The 19,450-nt window shown below is 43.4% G+C and overlaps 1 protein-coding gene across 2 annotated transcripts in view; it reads left to right on the top strand.

Moving 5' to 3' along the window:
* Positions 1-18,108, top strand: part of chst11 (carbohydrate (chondroitin 4) sulfotransferase 11) — a 94,825-nt gene extending 76,717 nt beyond the window's left edge. For both annotated transcript variants that reach the window (XM_031288232.2, XM_031288231.2), the window contains exons 3-4: positions 15,753-15,982; positions 16,231-18,108. In XM_031288232.2, coding sequence (XP_031144092.1) covers positions 15,753-15,982; positions 16,231-16,855 — 855 coding nt within the window. In that variant the 3' untranslated portion in view covers positions 16,856-18,108. The remainder of the gene's footprint in view (positions 1-15,752; positions 15,983-16,230) is intronic.
* Positions 18,109-19,450: the final 1,342 nt, after the last annotated feature.

Raw genomic sequence — 19,450 nt, 5'->3', positions numbered from 1 at the left:
CAGAAATGTCAACAGATGAACACGGAGCAACAAGCGCAAGTTAACACAGGCGGGCACCTACATAATAAGCTTTTTTAAATTTAAAATGTTCAATGCCTTATCGCGCTGATGTGACCGAGCCCGACCCAAACCCCAACATCATTTCTAAATATCTGTTCGAACCCGGCCCAGCCCATCGGGCTCGTTTCGGGTATCCATCCTCTAATAGTAAGCATAACTTTTCTAACAGGCCCCAAAAGTATCATCCATGGTCTCATTTTTTCAGTCATTACCCAGAACTTGTGATCACGTGGACAGAAGGGAAGATTTATTGATTGACAGAAACTTTGACTTTTGCATGACCGGTGACTGTCCTTATCCAAACAAAAAGAAATACAACTTAGTTGGAAATTTAAAGGAGGGAAAGTCATCAGCCCTTGTAGGACAACCAACAGTTATAGTGTGGAGATTGGTCATTTTAGTCATTGTTTCCCCCAGAAAAGTTGTTTAGCTCAGTCTTTTTTTCCAGTCCCAGACTGATGGCAGCATTAATGTAGAGCCCAATAGTATCTGAGATAACAGACTCATGGACGGACTTGTGCAATTGAGAATTTAAAAAAGCTATAAGACAGATTCCGTACATTATTCTACATTAAGTCAGTGCTAAAAGCTAAACAGAGATTTGAAAATATCACTACGTCTAAGTTTCTAACAGAGCCGCCCCACTTTAAGGTTAACTGCAGTTTAAAAGATGTCTTAAAAGAACATTAAAAAAATAATAATGCTTAGTTGCTTAAGCCCGGTGGGCCACCAGGCTTGCAATACACTGGGGGAAACCCTGCTGTTTCATAAATGAATGTACTCAGTGAAGGGAGGAAAGTGTCTGCGTGTGTCTGTACCACTGGATCATACCTGTCTGGATTGTTTCACCAGCTGCAGCTATCCTGCTAACCCCACAATCCATTGGATTAGTTGAGTGTGTGTGTGTGTGTGTGTGTGTGTGTGTGTGTGTGTGCGTGTGTGTGTGTGTGTGTGTGTGTGTGTGTGTGTGTGTGTGTGTGTGTGCGTGTGTGTGTGCGTGTGTGTGTGCGTGTGTGTGTGTGTGTGTGTGTGTGTGTGTGTGTGTGTGTGTGTGTCGCTGTGTGCTTGTTTTACTATATTCGTGGGGTCCAAAAACCAGGGAATACAGTATACTTGTGGGGTCTACACAGCCTTGTGGGGCCCAAAATGCTGGACCACACAAGGTTAAAGGTCTGTTTGAGGGTTAAGACTTGGTTTTAGGATTAGGGTTAGAATTAGGTTATGGTTAGGGTGAGGGTAAGGGTTAAGGTTAGGCATTTAGTTGTGATGGTTAAGGTTAGGGTAAGGGGCTAGGGAATGCACTATGTCAATGACGGGTCCCCACAAAGATAGTGAAACAAACGGTGTGTATGTGTGTGTGTGTGTGTGTGTGTGTGTGTGTGTGTGTGTGTGTGTGTGTGTTTTCCCACCCTTCCCCTCCCATCCTCCCTTGAACTGGCACCCTGGGCTAGATTATGGCGGAACACAGCGGCAGCCACTGGCACCGGCTTGAAAGAAACGTGGCACCTTTCACCCACAGCAAAGAAGCCACGCAGCTGTCTGAGCGTTGCTCTGCTGTAAAACCATCAGACCAGAGCGCAACTATATGCTATGGATACAGGTTGAAGTGTGTGTGTATTAGTATGTGTGTGTGTGTGTGTGTCTGTACCACTGGATCATACCTGTCTGGATTGTTTCACCAGCTGCAGATATCCTGTGTGTATGTGTGTGTGTGTGTGTGTGTGTGTGTGTGTGTGTGTGTGTGTGTGTGTGTGTGTGTGTGTGTGTGTGTGTGTGTGTGTGTGTGTGTGTGTGTGTGTCTGTTGTCATGTATCTGTATTTTAGGGGATGAAATGTCCCCACAAGGATAGAGAACCAGGAAAAAAATCTTCTAAAGTAAAAGACTTGGGTGGTTGATCTTTTGTGTTTGGGTTTAGATTTCAGTAAGAGTTAGATTTAAATTCTGGAAGATTTTTTGGAAATGAGCCTACTTAGTGGTAAGATTTGATTTGTTTCTCCTTCATCTCTTTTCACTCTGATCTACATTTTATTCACAGTACGTTTTCATATTTTTCCATCTCGACATGGTTTGAATTAAAACTAATTTCATGTTTAAGACGCAGGATAAGTAATTCTGGGTTTAAACCATAGACTGTATAATATGAATGGACAGAGCATGTGTGACGTCACCCATTGGTTTGTGGAGATCTGCTATGAGTCGTCGAGTTTGCCGTTACGGGCACAGCCATCCTGGTTGGGATGTGACGATTTTAGACGAGAGGGAGGAGTGAGGGAGGAGCCACGTTACGTTACACACTTTCACTGGCAATCACATCATAGCTACGCCCTAAAACACCCCCTGCTTTATCGCCGATTTGAAACCATAATTTATAAAAATGAACATCATTCTGTGTTGCAGAAGACTTAAAACTAGTGATTGAGACCATACACTCATTATGAAAATGTTTCCTGAGGTAATAAATCAAGTGAGAAGTGGATCACTTTGTCATAGACTTCTACAGAAACAGACCTCCTTTTGCAACCGCACGTGTCGCCCCCTGCAGGAATTCAGATAGAATGCTGGTTTAAGGCACTTTGACCGCAGCACTTCGCCGAACCGGATGCACTGTCCATTAATATTTACAGTCAATGGTTTAAAGACAAAGGGATTTAGAGGAGGCTTTATTCTTTTTGTCTCTGTCTATCTTTGGAGGCTGCCATGTGAGCATGGCTGAAGACAGGAGGTGAAAGAAGAGAAAGGGATTTTGCACAAAGGGACCAGTAATCAGTCAGACTATAAGCTCAGTCTGCCATTTAAATAAAAAAACTTAAACATTACTTAAATGGAAACATGAATTGGTCATGTGAGCCAAGTGACAGTACTCTTATCCAATGGAAATCAATCACTAGCCCCGCCCCTGACAGACATCACAGTACGTCATTTCTAGGTAACGAAGCCTAAAAAATTGTAGCAAATTCTTTCTTGCTGTCTTTTGAGAGCACACTGTAAAACCTTCCGGACGCAGGTTTAAAAACTGAGAGATCAGTTGCACATGTAATAAGTGGAAACCTTATTCACTTTGTTCTCTTTTGCTTCTACTTGTTTACCTTCTCTCTCTTCTCTTCTGTGAGTTCTCTTTTCGCTCCCTGAGGGGTAAAACATGGCATGCTGGGAGAAAAGGGGTAAAGTGCACATGAGAGCAGAGAGAAACTTTGACGGTTCTGAGGGAAAGTCAGAGCAGTTTGTCATTATCTTGTCTGTGGCGCTACATTATAATTACACGCCTCCTTTTCTCTTGTGTACTGGCACACAATACACATGCTCAGACACACACTGGTGTCTATACACAAGTGGTGTAATGCACACATGCGTACAAAGGCACATAATATGTGGTCTTCAGATGAACAGCAGCACAAGTACACACATGTCACACATAATTGGGATATATTTACATTGAGTTCCTTCTGTTCTGTTTTTCACTTTTTAAGGTACAGGCTGTTCTCATGAACCATTCATTCGTGTAGCAACGAAAAGTAATCCACTGGAATCCAGGTGTTCATTACTGTATGCGGCACGATGATTGCTGATGTTCAATAGAGCAAAGCGCTGCGTAGGTAGGATTCATAAAAACAGGGCTTTTAAGTAGGAGAGCAGCATTCGTGTCCAGAAGAAGTTAACAAGACTTTCACCCAGGAAACGAGGGTTTGTGTCCCGCGGGTACTACATGAAGGGAACTGGTGTTTTACCCCAAACCACGATCTTTTGTTCTAATCTTAACTAGTCGTTTTGCTGCCTAAAAAGTCCCCTTCTGTCAGCTAAACTTAACGGCAACGGCCACTAAACCAGCCAGGGCCTGAAGGCGCCTGTGGCTCAGGTAGTAAAGCAGTTGTCTAGCAATCGGGAAGTTGGCGGTTCGATCCTTGGCGCTGCAGTCCCAGGTCAAAGTGTCCTTAGATGAGACCCTGAACCCCAAATTGAAAACGTTCCTCTTCCAGGATTACTCCAGTCCCGATGCTGCGCCATTGCTGTGTGAATGTTTATCTGATGAGCAGGTGGCACCTTGTATGAAGAATGTGTGTGAATGGTGAATGTTTCCTGTACTATGTAAAAGCGCTTTGAGTAGTTGTTAAGACTACAAAAGCGCTATATAAATACAGTCCATTTACGGTGCTTTCTACCCGAATCACAGTCACCTTTTCTCGGCTAAATTTAACTGTAAAGACACGCTAACTGACATGTGACCGGTCTTTACGCGACTAGCCGGCACTTGCTGAAATTTTGTATGATATCGTACGAATTGTTGCGCATTTTCGTACGATATCATACACACCCATTCATTTTTTATTTGTAGTATTGTATTTTCTTGGTTTACACACATAACATAATACATAATACAGATTGATATACACATAATCAATCAAATACTCAGAGGGCCTAATCTGGGCAATTCCCAATGCATAGTTTGCATTATCCAATTACTTTGTAAGATAGAAAGAAAAACTGAAATAGTGCGTACAAATGTCAAAAGTAAAATAATATTAGGAATTACATGAGAATGCGTTGGAAGGTAATGGGTCAGAATGACAGGGAAATCAGCGTAAATGTTTACCACAGGTGTTGTGGTGCAGTCACAGGCAGGCTAGCTTTCCCCTGGGAAGCAGGCATGATGCTGGGCTCAGGTTACAGGTTTAATGTGAGCGTGGGACAGGGAGAATCAGGTTCACCCCGGTGTCAGATGTCCTGCAGATCTACCCTGGAGTGACCACAGCAAGAGTTGTTTATGTGTTAAGTATGTTTATGCGTACATAGTTCTGCATCAGCAGCCAGCTGCAAGCCCGTGTTTAAACCTTTCATTTACAATTTTTTTTATCAAAGTTGCATTATGGTGCATCGCGTGGTTGTGCAGCTGTGAGAGGGAGGGTTTGGGAACTTTCTCTACAGGCAGATGGTGCATTCGAGGACACACCAGAGTCAGAGAGTTGGTATTGGGCTGCTGAAAAGCAATCCATTCAGAGGCTACTTTGTCAGAAAATCGGATCCAGGTGGTTAAACAAATAATTACTAGATGTCACGGACAGGTTCAGTTAAAGGACAGCCCCTGCTCTCAGCTGCATCCCCACACTGTGAAAACATGACATTGAAACTAAAGGTGATGCAATGTCTGCAAAGACTACTGAAATAAAATGAAACCGTTTGTAGTTAACGGGCTAAAGTTTGCTGTGCCAGTATGGTTTATTAAGTGTTCGTGAGCAAGATGTTGGATCAAAGAGCATGTTGATAGTGAATGATTCTGCAAAACCACAGATTATGTTCAATGTTGGTTTTGTTAAGTACTTCTATCTGCAATCTACACATAGTCATTGTCATGTCATATAAATTATGATATAGTTATAGTAAGGTATATTCAGGGTGCGATTTGTGAAGAAAGGGGGTGTTTTTTGATCATGCACAACAAAACAAAACATGCAAGAATGAAATCCCCCTTCCAATACCATGAATATAGTGCCACTCAGCCAGCCATGCCAAAATAATCATATATCCATTGGAAAATAATCTCAAAATGAAATAGCACAACGTGGTGTCAACATAAAACACAGCGCTTTCAAGCCGGAAAACAAAATACTTTCACCCAGGAAGTGTTTTGGTGCCTAAACTTAACTGCCATCGCCGCATGACTGAAAGGACCGTCATCTGGCGGTGCCTGTAGCCGGCTCACAGTCACTTGTTGGCGGCTAAACAACTGCCGCTGGTAGCCGGAGTCCCAGAGCTCTGGAGTGGCTAAATACAACCAGCAACTGCTGCTCGGATTTTATCTTTCTATGGCACTGTAGACTGTTCACGTTACAGCGCTTTACTCAGTTTAAAATACTTCTATTTTAGGTATATAATTAATATATGGTCAAGGCTATTGGTGAAGTAGATGATCATTTTGAGGGGGGGGGGGGGTAAATTTTGTCCCCACCGGGGATAACAATAATTCAGAAGAGGCAGGGATATGTAGACCAGAAAGGGGGAAATCCCATGCCTCCCCCCGGCAAATCGCACCCTAGGTATATTTAATGTTATGCAGTCAGGGTTGGGTTTGAGGAAACCGTCAAACTTTGGGTCGAGAAGCGACTTTAGTTAGACTCTACCAGTGTAGTTGTTTAAATGCAAGGCAGAAGCAATATTTAACTCTAATATTTAGTCCTTTTCATTTTGATTTTTTTTTTCCCCAAGACTCACTGCTTCCTCGCAGAGTTTTATCCCGGTCTTCAGTTAGACCTTCACGGGGCACTAAAACTCTCCATTAAAGCCTGCTCTTGAAATTCTTGTGAAATGGCCTGTTAAAAGCTCCTTTAGGCTAAGTGAGGCCTCAGGGCTTTACTGCAGCTTTTACAGACAACCATCTCTGAAATGCCTAGAGTACAATAACAGCCACACTGCCATCATATTTGCGGTAGGCAACACTGACTCTCATATCTACGTATATGACTTTGCTAAAAAGGAAATACTGCAATGGAGCAAATGATTACATTATTATTATTAACATGAATTGGTACTGGGAATCAAACAGAAACCCTGCAGCAAATAGCATCACATTGTGTGTATGTCTCGGTGTGTGTTTGTTTGGCCCGCAGGGAAGCCCAGAGCTTTCAGCAGCTTTCAGAGAGGAAATGCCGTAAACATATTATTTCTAAATCTTTACAATCATTCTCGGAAAGAACCAAGCAGGCCTGCCTTGTTGCACGATCCAAATTGCCATTTTCGGCGTGTAGCTCGCTAGCTCGAAGTTTGTTGTTGTTTCCCGAAACAAACAGAGTTTTGCAAGGCGAGGGACATCCGGCGAAACATCAGGCGGGCCTGATTTTCCGGTATACGAATTGGTGTCATTCCAGACAAGTCTTTTACTGTCCGTCACTAATCAGTCGTGTCTTTCTCTGCCATATTGTCTGATTTTATTTGTTTCTGTTTCTGTATTCATTGTTCATTTCTTATTTATGTTTAATATGTTTGTTTGTTTATGGATGCACCAATCAATCACCAAGGCAAATTCCACGTGGGTGTAACTTACTTACTTAGATTCTGATTCTGAATGCTGCACCAGATGCAGTTTTATAATGAAGGTCTTCTGATGATGATGATTATGATGCACTTCTTATCCCAAAACCATATATACCCCATTATTTCCAAGAGGTTACTTTATGTGCCATGAATACATTTACCCCGATCCCTCCTTCAGAGCTGCTCAGTAGTTGTTTTGAGCCTTTTCCAGGTATGAATGTGTGGAGCTGCATGAATATGAAGCAGTTAGCATTTTTTTTTAATGTTTGTTGAAAAAGAGCATGTGTTCTCAGTAGGTTCCCTAGGTAAAGAAACATTTCCTCTGGTCTTTTCCGTGTCGCATTGTGTGCAGGTGGTCACGCCGAGGGCCCGGTCCCTCCTCTGCTGCTCCGACTTCTCATAAATGACATTATGGAAAGTTAATGTACCACCGGCCTCAGTGGAAAGGATGAACCTGCCTCATAAACTGTCAGCATTGTCAAGGTTTTAAAGAAGGGCCTTGCCTTGTTGGCTTTTACAGAGACTCAGGTGAAGCATGTGTGTGTATGTGTGTGTGTGTATGTGTGTGTTTAGTACAGTTGTGGTACACTGGCATCTTTATTCCTGCCTGCTCTATAAATCCAAGTCTGTAAGCAGAGAGGGTCAGCGAGACAGACTGCCTTCAGTACTCAGTGTGTGTGTGTGTGTGTGTGTGTGTGTGTGTGTGTGTGTGTGTGTGTGTGTGTGTGTGTGTGTGTGTGTGTGTGTGCGTGCGTGTGTGTGTGTGTATGCATGTGTGTGTGTGTGTGTGTGTGTGTGTGACAGAGAGAGCAAGAGAACTTTGATGAATACTATTGATCTTTGTTTAGATGACTTCGCAGCCAGCAAAAAGACATAGAAGCTGATGCACAAACAGAAGACGAGGAGTGCAGACGGATCACGTTTGAGGAGACAAAATGGAAGAGTAGTTTAGCAGAAAGAAAAAAAAAAAACATTCCTCCAACATTACCAACATCAAACCAAAGTGAGAAGAATTTCTGCTGCAGCACTTTGTTTTCACCCGAATCACTTTGAACGTCCGGGGCATCAATTTAGCAATTCTCGCCTGTATCCAGAGACAAAGTGTATACACTTGAGAAGTAGCACCAGAATAGCCTCACAACAAACAAAAAAAATCACTGCACAGGGCTGCACAATTAATTGAGGAAATGTCTAAATAGCCGTATTGACTGCTGCAGTGTTTAAATTGCAATATGAAGTAGTATTTCTTAGAGGAAAAGATGTTTCAGGCATCTTCTCTAAACAAAGTGCTCTGATGCTCTGCAGAATCCCTGGGCTACAAATCACAACGCATTAGCATCTCATTTTGCTCCAAGACAGTATTCAGACATTTCCCAAGTTCTGAGGAATACATTATCAACAGAATGTTGTTTCCATATGTATGGTAATTCAAAGTGAAAATGTAACATTCTCAAGATATATGTCAATATGAGTTTTGGTCACTTTAGAGCCCTAATTCTTATATGAATAAACATATTCTACAGTATATAATGATCACACCATGGCCACATTAACCTGTTACAGGGCCTCGGGCCCCTTTTCCCCGTTTGTACTGTAACAAAAAAAAAGAATCCTCTATGCAGGACAAACCCTGCTGTACTCATTCAACCATGTAGAGTTTCTTCTCTTTCTTTTGGCACGTCACAGACCAACACCATGGAGAATCTTGATTACTCTCGTTATGTCTACACTGTTATCCCAAATTAGTTGACTTTCTTAGAAATTTGCATGGAAACCCGTTGCCTTAAACGGTTTAAGTTTTTACACAAGGTGACACTTAACAGGTCAAGCTGTATTACCACAGAGCAGTAAGTTGATGCAGTAGACAAATCAAGTTTACATTAGTAGACCTTACTGAAAATCATTAGTTAACTCAAGTTTCTCACGTCAGGTTATACAACAAATATAGAGTACTTTATACTAATCAAAACTACAGGAATAACTGCTCTAAATATGTTTTTTTCCTTATGACAGCCTGATTTTAAGAACAATGTACTCAATACATTAGTTCTAGTAAAACAGAAAGGATAACAATTCTCAGATTGTATTTTCCATCATGTTCTGCAGGTATGTTAGACCTTGGTCTACCTCACTGTCCAGACCCCCCCCCCCAGGTCTCAGTCATGGTGCAACAATAAATGTAGACAAACATGAAGACTAAATCAACCATACTAAACTAAAACCCAGATAACATCAATGTACACCCTAAACATTAACAGAACATTATTAAAACACACTTTAACTAGTTGTTTTTATTGTTTAACAGAAAACAATCAGAACATGTTTTTTTCCCATGAGCCTTTGCACCACTTCAGCCAAGAACAGTTCCAATGACCTCGCCCCTCCCATACAGAAACTTACCACCTTAGTTATCTCTGCTAAATATGATCTGTGCACTGCATACTTAAGCTGATTATTACAAACAATTTAGGGGGGGGGGGGCATGTATCATGCGGACGCACCGACAGTGTTGTTGTCATTACTTAGAATTCCTCATGGGGGAGACAGAAACTACACACTATAGCTTTAAATACAAACACTGGCCAGAATGTGTATCGCATCTTAGTTTGTCCTTGTGGGTGTACGAAAATTTAAAAAAATATGAGGTGATGCTAACAAAACCATTGCTCTATAGCAGGGGTCTTTAACGTTTTTTAAGCTAAGGACCACTTAACTGAAAGAGAGACAGAGCAGGGACCACCTACTACATGTATTGTATAAAACTAAGTTGCATATTAAACTGGGCCTACAATAACGTGTAGGGCAGTACCTTTTTAGTGCATAGAATACTAAGCTATTAATATAATAATTGTTGGCATGATTTTATAAATCATGTTTTAATGTTAAACATACATGTGGCACAGGGAATGTTTAGGATCAACTGTATCTGTGGACCTTACCTGTAGGCCAGTAAGCCTATTATCAATGTGTTTTTTACACAAATAGGCTGATTTATAATTGCTTTATCATGTCATCATGTATAAACTAAAATAATGAGTGCGTAAAGAAGCTTTACAGTAGCTGATAATGGATCTATTTTACTTAAATTATACTTTCATGGGACCTTTTAAGGCCCTTGGGGATGCAGGATGCCAGTATAGTTGCCCAATTTGTACGGTTAGTAACTCACTTCCTTCAATTCCTTGCATTTGTAATCCCCTCCTAGCTTCCTTCCTCTATCTTTCTTTCTTTATTTGCAACCGTCAGCATATCAGGAGGAAGCTATTCATTACTGCCATTGCGTGTCTGACTCTCGGATCATATTTCAAACTCAAAACAACTCTCAGTGAGAATCATACAGCCCTGGAGAAGGAAATGAAGACTTGAAAAATGATAACACAATCCCCACGTTCCTGTCATCGGTTTCTCACACATTTCGACGACAAATGTTCAGCGACAAGAAAAGAGCGCCGTCCGTGAATGCACAATGGGCTCATCTCAAATCCCCCCCCCCCAACGTGTGTAGATAAGAAAACGGAGAGTTTTCTTTTTGCATATACGACGCTGATAATGATGTTTATGGCGAGGTTTGAACTATGTATAAGGATTTCCTTTGAATTTTCGCCCAGTTTTAATGGACACGTTTCCCAGAGAGAATGGATGCAGTTGCTAAAAGAGAGGGCAGAGTCTTAAACACACACACACACACACACACACACACACCACTCACGTCTACATCAATATATAGTATCAGTATGCTGTAAAACTAAGTAAGTAAGTAATTCATCATATCATCATCATCATATACCGCAGCTGCACCGGAGAAATTGCTGAGCTGAATCTTAATTGACCATATCATGCGGAGCTGCTAACTACTTTTATAGTTGTGGTTTTATGACTTTTGCTAGCTCCTATCCAATGCTGACCCACTAGTTTGTGTCCACAGGGGATTTCGAGGGGTAATGTGCAGGCAAATATGCACATAATGGTATCTGCTCTCCCATGGGAACGGCCTGACATGGCCAGAGGTCAGTGATCTCCATCACGGCCCCGTCTCAGACTGTATGGACTTATCGCCTCTCTCATCTCCTACCCTCTCTCCCTCTCTCCCTCCCATCCTCACCCTTTCATCGAAACCGCACAAGTGACTCGACTGAGTTGCTAGAAGAGGAGATGAAATAGCAGAAAGTAATCCTGTGGAAAGACGAGAGATAAGGAGAGGAGCAGTGAGGCAGAGCAGGAGATGACAAGATTTCCTCCCTTGTCTTTCTTTCCCATGCTAATTACAGCACTTGTCCTCCTCAGGGACGGAGGGCCGCACGCCCGCTGCGACATTAGATGAAACATAGCTTGACGTCTCTGAGCAGATAGAAAAAAGGAGATTTTCATCAACAAAGAGCTGCTATTCTCTATGCACTTTTACGCCTTAGTGGGCTTTGATGTGTCGACGTTAGCATGAATAGGAAGGAGTGTAGAGCACACACAGAGAGAATAAGTGTGTGTGTGTGTGTGTGTGTGTGTGTGTGTGTGTGTGTGTGACGTTCCTAATCCATCATGCCTTGTCAGTTTACACTTCCCTCAAAATGCTTTAAAGGACCGTTTGATATGACCGGGACAGGCAAACAAGGTTTGAAAAACAGGTTTAAGCAGAGGTTACAACATGGAGATGGGAAGTCTGTTTTCTTTCCAAGAAATAAAGAAACTACACTTTATCATGTGGACTTTCTTATATGGAGATGAGAGATTTTGTGTGAACAAGATTCAAATGTTTGGGCAAACAAGTTATTTATTTGCGAGATTCAAACATAGTGTACGCACATCTTGTTGGAACAAGATATTAAGCTGTGGGTGCAATCTTGTGGAAAAAAATCTATTCTTTTGTTGGAACCAGATCCATATATTGTTGAACACAAAGTTATTTCCGTGCAGGCCGATATCTATCTGTTGTGGGCACAGGTTGTCGAAACAAGATTGATATTTTACGTGCACAAGGTAATTTATAGATGCAAAATCCATATGTTTGCCTGTAGTTATTCTCTAGAGGGAATAGGTTATTTAAAAGTTACATTGTTTGCACAGGAATGAAAATACCATCTTTTCCGATCTCCACGCTGGCTATTAGATCGCTTGCATCACTCGGATGAAGATGAAACTTTGGGTTGAATTAACGAAAGAGAGAATGTGTGGCAAAAGCTCCTCATTTATTTGAAGTACTAGAAAATGTTTCAAGACTGTACATAACAATCTCCAAAAGGGGGATCATTTTAACTGATCGCATTAACATGACTACTATCTTTAAATTGTTAACTGTGTTGAATATTGTTGAAATGTGAACTCACAGTGGGACAAACCTTTCCTCCCACCTCTTCACCCACCTACACGACTTCCCAATGGTGCTCATTGAGAAGGTAACAAGACTTGGAAACATGGCTTTTAAAATACCTCTGATTTTACGGTCATGCGTCTCCTTCATGACTGCTTTAGTATGTTGTCATCAGATAAAAAGGTGCAAAAGATTGGTTTGCACCCGTGTTTTTGTACTGTAGCAAGCTGTGCACATGATGAATTGCCCACCTGGAGACATGGTTAAAGAGCGACTCTAAAGAGAAATACATACTAACCTTTTAGTCAAGCTGTCTTGTGTCTAGCGCATGGTGGTGGTCCCTGAGTTATTTCAGGCACTCCATGTCAGCCCTGGCCACTAAAAGGACACACTTGTTGTGAGTGGGATGGAGCAGTAGAGATGCAGGCCACAGTACAATCAATTGAGATTCGGCGAGGAAACCGGGGAACTGCCCTGGAGGGGAATTCGGACCCAAAGGAAAAACAATCAAGAGGCTTATGAAAACACTCCTGCCCTTCAGATGCAAAGCCCTCCGGCTGCTCTCTGCCTCGGACTCTTTTAATTCCTCCCCAGCCTCCTCCTTTCCCTCCTGCCATGGTCCACTTCATCACAAGCGTCATGGTGAATATGAAATATGCCTCAGATGAATGATTGCTGACTGGATTTGCGCATATTGAACACTCAATATGTGTAATATCCTCCCATATCATTATCTTCCTTCCTCCGTACCCATGGACTCATCTCGATCATAGTCTGTGGAGCGACTCAGATAGGGGAAAAAGATAGAGTCAATAAAGAGATGAGTATGATAATAACGGCTGAGATTAATAACACTATCTCTCTTCATCATTCCCTCTTTCTGCTTTGGTTCAGTATCATTCATTTTAGAGTGCTTTATTGGCACGGTGAGATTTTACACTGCCAAGGAAGTTATACAGTAATATTTGGAAAAAGATATAAGGACAACAAAATACTACATAGACAGGAATCAGAATCAGAATCAGAATCAGAATCAGAAAGGGCTTTATTGCCAAGTACGTTGCACATACGAGGAATTTGTCATGGTGTTGTTGGAGCATGTCACACATACAAATATAAGAAGGATAAAAAGATATAAACAATATAAGTATAAACATATACACACAGTACGTATTAATAACGATAAAATAAATTTAAATAAATAGTAAAATAAGTTAAACAGTAGTGAAAAGGGACGCTACAGCAGAGTAAGTACAGTGGCATGAGGAGCCAGAGGTGGGGTGTGGAGAGAGTCAGGATGGATTCCGAGCCTTGTTTAGAAGGCTAGTGGCGGAGGGGAAAAAACTGTTTATGTGGCGTGAGGTTTTGGTCCTAATGGACCTCATCCTCCTGCCAGAGGGGAGTGGCTTAAAGAGCTTGTGTCCGGGGTGGGAGGGGTCAGCCACAATCTTTCCAGCACGCTTCAGAGTCCTGGTGGCGTATAGGTCCTGGAGCGGCGGCAGATTGCAGCCAATCACCTTCTCAGCTGACCGAATGACACGCTGCAGCCTGCTCTTGTCCTTGGCAGTGGCAGCAGCGTACCAGTTGGTGATGGAGGATGTGAGGATGGACTCAATGATGGCTGTGTAAAAGTGCACCATCATTGTCTTTGGCAGGTTGAATTTCTTCAGCTGCCGCAGGAAGTACATCCTCTGTTGTGCTTTCTTGACGAGGGAGCTGATGTTCAGCTCCCACTTGAGGTCCTGGGAGATGGTAGTTCCCAGGAAGCGGAAAGACTCCACAGTGTCAATTGTGGAGCCACAGAGGGTGATGGGGGCAGGTGGGGCTGGGTTCTTTCTGAAGTCCACAACCATCTCCACTGTCTTTAGAGCGTTGAGCTCTAGATTGTTTTGCTTGCACCAGGTCACCAGGTGGTCAGCCTCCCACCTGTAGGCGGACTCGTCTCCATCAGAGATGAGTCCGATGAGGGAGGTGTCGTCCGCAAACTTCAGAAGCTTGACGGACTGGTGACTGGAGGTGCAGCTGTTGGTGTACAGGGAGAAGAGCAGAGGAGAAAGAACGCAGCCCTGGGGGGATCCGGTGCTGATGGTCTGTGAGTCGGAGACGTGTTTCCCCAGCTTCACATGCTGCTTCCTGTCAGACAGGAAGTCAGTGATCCACCTGCAGGTGGAGTCAGGCACACCAAGCTGGGAGAGTTTCTGCTGAAGCAGAGCCGGGATGATGGTATTGAAGGCAGAGCTGAAGTCCACAAACAGGATCCTGGCGTAGGTTCCTGCGGAGTCCAGGTGCCGGAGGATGTAGTGGAGGGCCAGGTTGACTGCATCGTCTACAGACCTATTGGCTCTGTAGGCAAACTGCAGGGGGTCCAGGAGGGGGTCGGTGAGGTCTTTGAGGTGTGAAAGCACAAGGCGCTCAAAGGACTTCATAACCACAGAGGTCAAGGCGACGGGTCTGAAGTCATTAAGTCCTGTGGTCCTTGGCTTCTTGGGGACAGGGATTATGGTTGAGGTCTTGAAGCAGGCTGGCACGTGACATGTCTCCAGTGAGGTGTTAAAAATGTCTGTGAACACTGGAGACAGCTGGTCAGCGCAGTGCTTCAAGCTGGATGGGGAGACAGCATCCGGTCCAGCAGCTTTCCTGGGATTCTGTCTCCTGAACAGTCTGTTGACGTCCCTCTCGTGAATGGAGAGAGTCGTCACTGAGGTGGGAGGGGGGGTGGAGGTGGAGGGGACCTTTAAGGAGGGCATTGGTGGGGGGGCCCAGGACCCTGCTGAGGTGGGCGAGGTGGAGGTGATGCACAGTGGAAGTAATTTTGTCACAAAATAATGTTAATATACAACAACCAGGCTGGATAAAGGTATACCTCAAAGAGAACATTCTGTAAAGAAATACATTCTGTCCATACATACCTATCAAATAGTATATTGGCTTTTTTATTGCATAATACTGTTCTTGCCCAAACCTGAATAACAATGACATGCAAACCAATAGCCCCTTTTCAGATATATTTGCCAACTACCCAACACGCTAATTTGGCTACCAAGGCAACTAAGTTTGATGCCACAAATAGCATTTACTAGTTTCTGCTGGGTTCATTAGTCAGTGTGTAAATCAGAAGATATAGTTGACAGACCCTATTGTTACTGGGCTAACACCCTAACATTACAAATAAATTAGAGCCAAAATATCAAGAAACGACCAATGTTTATTTCATTCTGATGAAATGGTTAAGCATCAAGTACCGAATGTTTTATGTCAAGAGCTGACAGTCTCTTTATGTCCAGATAGTTACTGAAAGCCCTTTGTTTCAATTTCACAGCACATATCCCTTTCTCTCTCCCACTCCCTTCTTCTCTGCCTAAACAGCCGGAGTTGTCTGGAGCAGCCGTCCTCCACCAGGCCAGGAGGGATCAGGTAGTGGATGCCTGTCGTGTCTACAGTGCGTCTAGCCGTAAGCGCAGAGTCCTGACCCCCGGAGACCTCAAACACCTTGTGGTGGACGAGGACCACGAGCTCATCTACTGCTACGTCCCCAAGGTGGCCTGTACCAACTGGAAACGCGTCATGATGGTGCTCACAGGCCGGGGCAAATACAGGTGAGTAAAGCACCTGGCAGACATGGCTTTAGAAAGGACTCAGGCCATTTATTCCCCTTTACAAATACTGTACAATGCTCTGTGATTGACAAATTGGAAGCAAAATGCACAGGACATGTGTTGGAGGATGTACTTAGATCCCTGCATGCTGACCCCATTACACTGGAAGTGGATTCATTTCAAGGACATGAATGTATATTTTTTGTTTTGCTGTTGTTTCTTACTGTCCGTATGCCTCTCTTCCACAGTGACCCAATGGATATCCCTTCCAATGAAGCCCACATTCCTTCCAACCTGAAGACGCTAAACCAGTACAGTATTGCTGAGATCAACCACCGCCTCAAGAACTACCTCAAGTTCCTGTTTGTTCGCGAGCCCTTCGAGAGGCTGGTCTCGGCATATCGAAACAAGTTCACCCTCAAGTACAACTCTTCCTTCCACAAGCGCTTCGGCACCCGCATCATCCGCCGCTACCGCAAGAACGCCACGCAGGACGCCCTGCTCAACGGTGCTGATGTCAAATTCAAAGAATTCGCTGAGTACCTGGTGGACCCGGCCACGCAGCGTGATGGCCCACTCAACGAGCACTGGCAGACCGTCTACCAGCTTTGTCACCCATGTCACATCCACTACGACCTAGTGGGCAAGTATGACACGCTGGAAGAAGACGCTAACTATGTGTTGCGGCTGGTGGGTGTTGGTGACTCCTTGCGCTTCCCGAGCTATGCCAAGTCCACTCGTACCACCGATGCCATGACGGCCCAGTTCTTCAGCAATATCAGCACTCAGCAGCAGATCCAACTCTACCAGCTTTACAAGTTGGACTTCCACATGTTCAACTACACCACACCCAGCTACCTCCGGCTGGACTAATGGAGGACAGGGCTGGGACTTTAAGAATGACTGCCTTGTTTACGGAGAGGCAACAAAATGAGTGGACTTTTTGGAGGCAAACTTTGTTTTTGTTTTTTGTAAACTGTCGTCGTAACTTGCAGGCGTGGGGGTCTGATTTAGACATATAGATAGGTGCTGAAAGAAAGAAAGGTAATGCGTGCTTGTCTGGGCATAAGGGGGAGGATGAACAATCAACTCTGTGATACAGGGAGCACTGATTGGATAAGAATGTGGGCTAAATGGACCAAATGCATGCAAAGACTAAAATGTGTGGGTGAAGCAGGTCTTCAAGGTGTTTTGAAAGGGGAACTTATCCTCAGAGGATGGACTTGAAGAGGGATTCTTCTGATGATGTTCCCTACATGTTTAAACAAAAAGCTGGCAAATTAGGCTGCTTCAGATTCTACAAAGCAAACAGCGGCCTCGCACGCGCCCTGACCCCAACGCATCGTGGGAGCTAAGCTTATCCCCCAACGCCCTCTGATCAATAGAGAAACTCCGTCAAATTGTAAAACACAATTCACGTCCTTTGCTGCACTGTCAGCGCGGTGTGTTAGCACCCATCACCCTTACCCTCATTACATTTCAGAGGGAGACCGGCTCATCCCCGCCTGGTCAAGGACGCCCTGTAATAGATGGCTAATGACTTCACTCTCAAGACCTCTACAACTCTAACTATGGTGGGTTGGCCTTCAGCTAACAGTTTTAATCTAACAAGTTGTCAATGGTCTATATCCTTACGACGTTGGCAGAAGGGATCTCTTGTGTTTACCTTGAGGACACGGAGAAATCGGAGACTCCTGCTGCAGCAGTAAAATGTGGAAGTGTTTGATAAATCATTGCCTGTAACACCAATCACCCTTAACACTTTGAGCTACAGTAGGTGGTTAGAAAGGTACAGGATGTTCTCATGTGATTGGGCACACCAGCTGTGAGTGACAAGTCTGAGCGCAGAAAGTCTGAGCTGAAAGAAAAGAGACCGCCTGTGTGGTTGTGAAAGGGTTAGAGCCACTGGATCTCATAACCCCGCCCTGCCGTGCCCCAACATCAGTGGACACACCCAGGGCCACACCCACAAAGCCCCCACTCAGATGACCAAACATGTCTTTTAGTAAATTAATTAAGATCTTCATGCTTATTTTTGTTTCTATTGTCTTATGAAGCATTGCTGCGAGCAGCAATACCAGAGGATTATTTAATTTGCTTTGTTGATTAAAGATTGAAAGATTGAATTGTTATTTTTCCGGCGATGATGAACATTTTAGGACTTTTGAAAGTTAAACTGTTGTTGTCTTTCTTCACACCTTGCCTCCGATACATTGTTAGTGCATCGCAGCTTTTTTCATTTCTGAAGGGTGTACGGTACATTTCAGCCCATGGCTTCGTCCTTCTGTGTCTGAGATTATCAGAGATTTATGAGTTGTTTTCCATTTCCTGTTGTCATACATTTGATGCCAAAATGGCTGCGAGAGCCTCAGAGATCCACAGTCTGTGTTCAGTACCCATCATTACCGTAAGCAAAGAAAGCCCCCCGTCCCCAAACCACAACATGCAAAATGCAAATATAGCTCTCAGTGTACATATCAACAATATACTGCCCAGCTCACAGATTCAGAGACTGTATCTCATACTGTAATGTGATTAATGTTAGTGATGCTAAGCAATGTCAAGGTTAATAACCGCACCCTCCATCACGCTGTGAATTGGATTACAGGCTGTTGTGTAAGCATTATACGGGGAGAGAGAGAGAGAGAGAGAGAGAGAGAGAGAGAGAGAGAGAGTCATTTAGTTTTTTTATACCTCTATGTAAATTACAAACCACTTCGGCTTCAGAGTGAAAGAGATATTTCTTGGAAAAGCTGCATCTCTTTGTTGCACTTGACTTAACCAGACACAATGTTTTCTTATGCAGTCTGTAAGACTGCGTTTAATAAAGTCCTAGTTTTGAAGGAAAATGGATGGACTAACAGTAAAGTGGGTCCTTCTTTATTACCTAATCTTGAGGCTCTGACTTGTAGAGGCTCCCTATCAGAATTTGCAATTTTTTGCGCTTAGACTGAAAAAAAGCCGACAATTACAGCGAGCGCTGGACCTTCAGGGGTCCCTCACAGCCCAAGGTACAATGTTTGGGAAAAAATGCATTTAATTGTAACATTGTGTGGGAATATGGAAATAGGCACCACTAAGACACAATGCCCACTGCAACCCTCTGAAAAGGATAAGCAGCTAACAAATGGAAGTTAAGGGTTTTAAGATGGGTCCTGGTATATCTGATCTTGAGGCCCTGTAAAAACCCAATATCACAAATCTGTCAGAGGGCTTTACAATCTTCAACAAACAGTGCAGTATGACATTATGTATCTGTAGACCCTCAATTCAGATAAGGAAAAACTCGAACAAATTCCCTTAAGGGAAAATCTTTAAAACAACAAAGAAGGAACCCATCATCCAGGACGGACAGACATGCAATACGTGCTGTGTTTTAGAGTAGACAGAAGTAGCAGTAGTAGATTTACAAGACCAGAATTATGATTTTATGTAAATCAAGTACATACAGTATTAAAAGTAAAACGT

This window comes from Sander lucioperca, chromosome 20 (assembly GCF_008315115.2).
Source record: "Sander lucioperca isolate FBNREF2018 chromosome 20, SLUC_FBN_1.2, whole genome shotgun sequence".
NCBI lineage: Eukaryota > Metazoa > Chordata > Actinopteri > Perciformes > Percidae > Sander > Sander lucioperca.
This window is presented reverse-complemented; position numbering and strand designations above follow the sequence as displayed.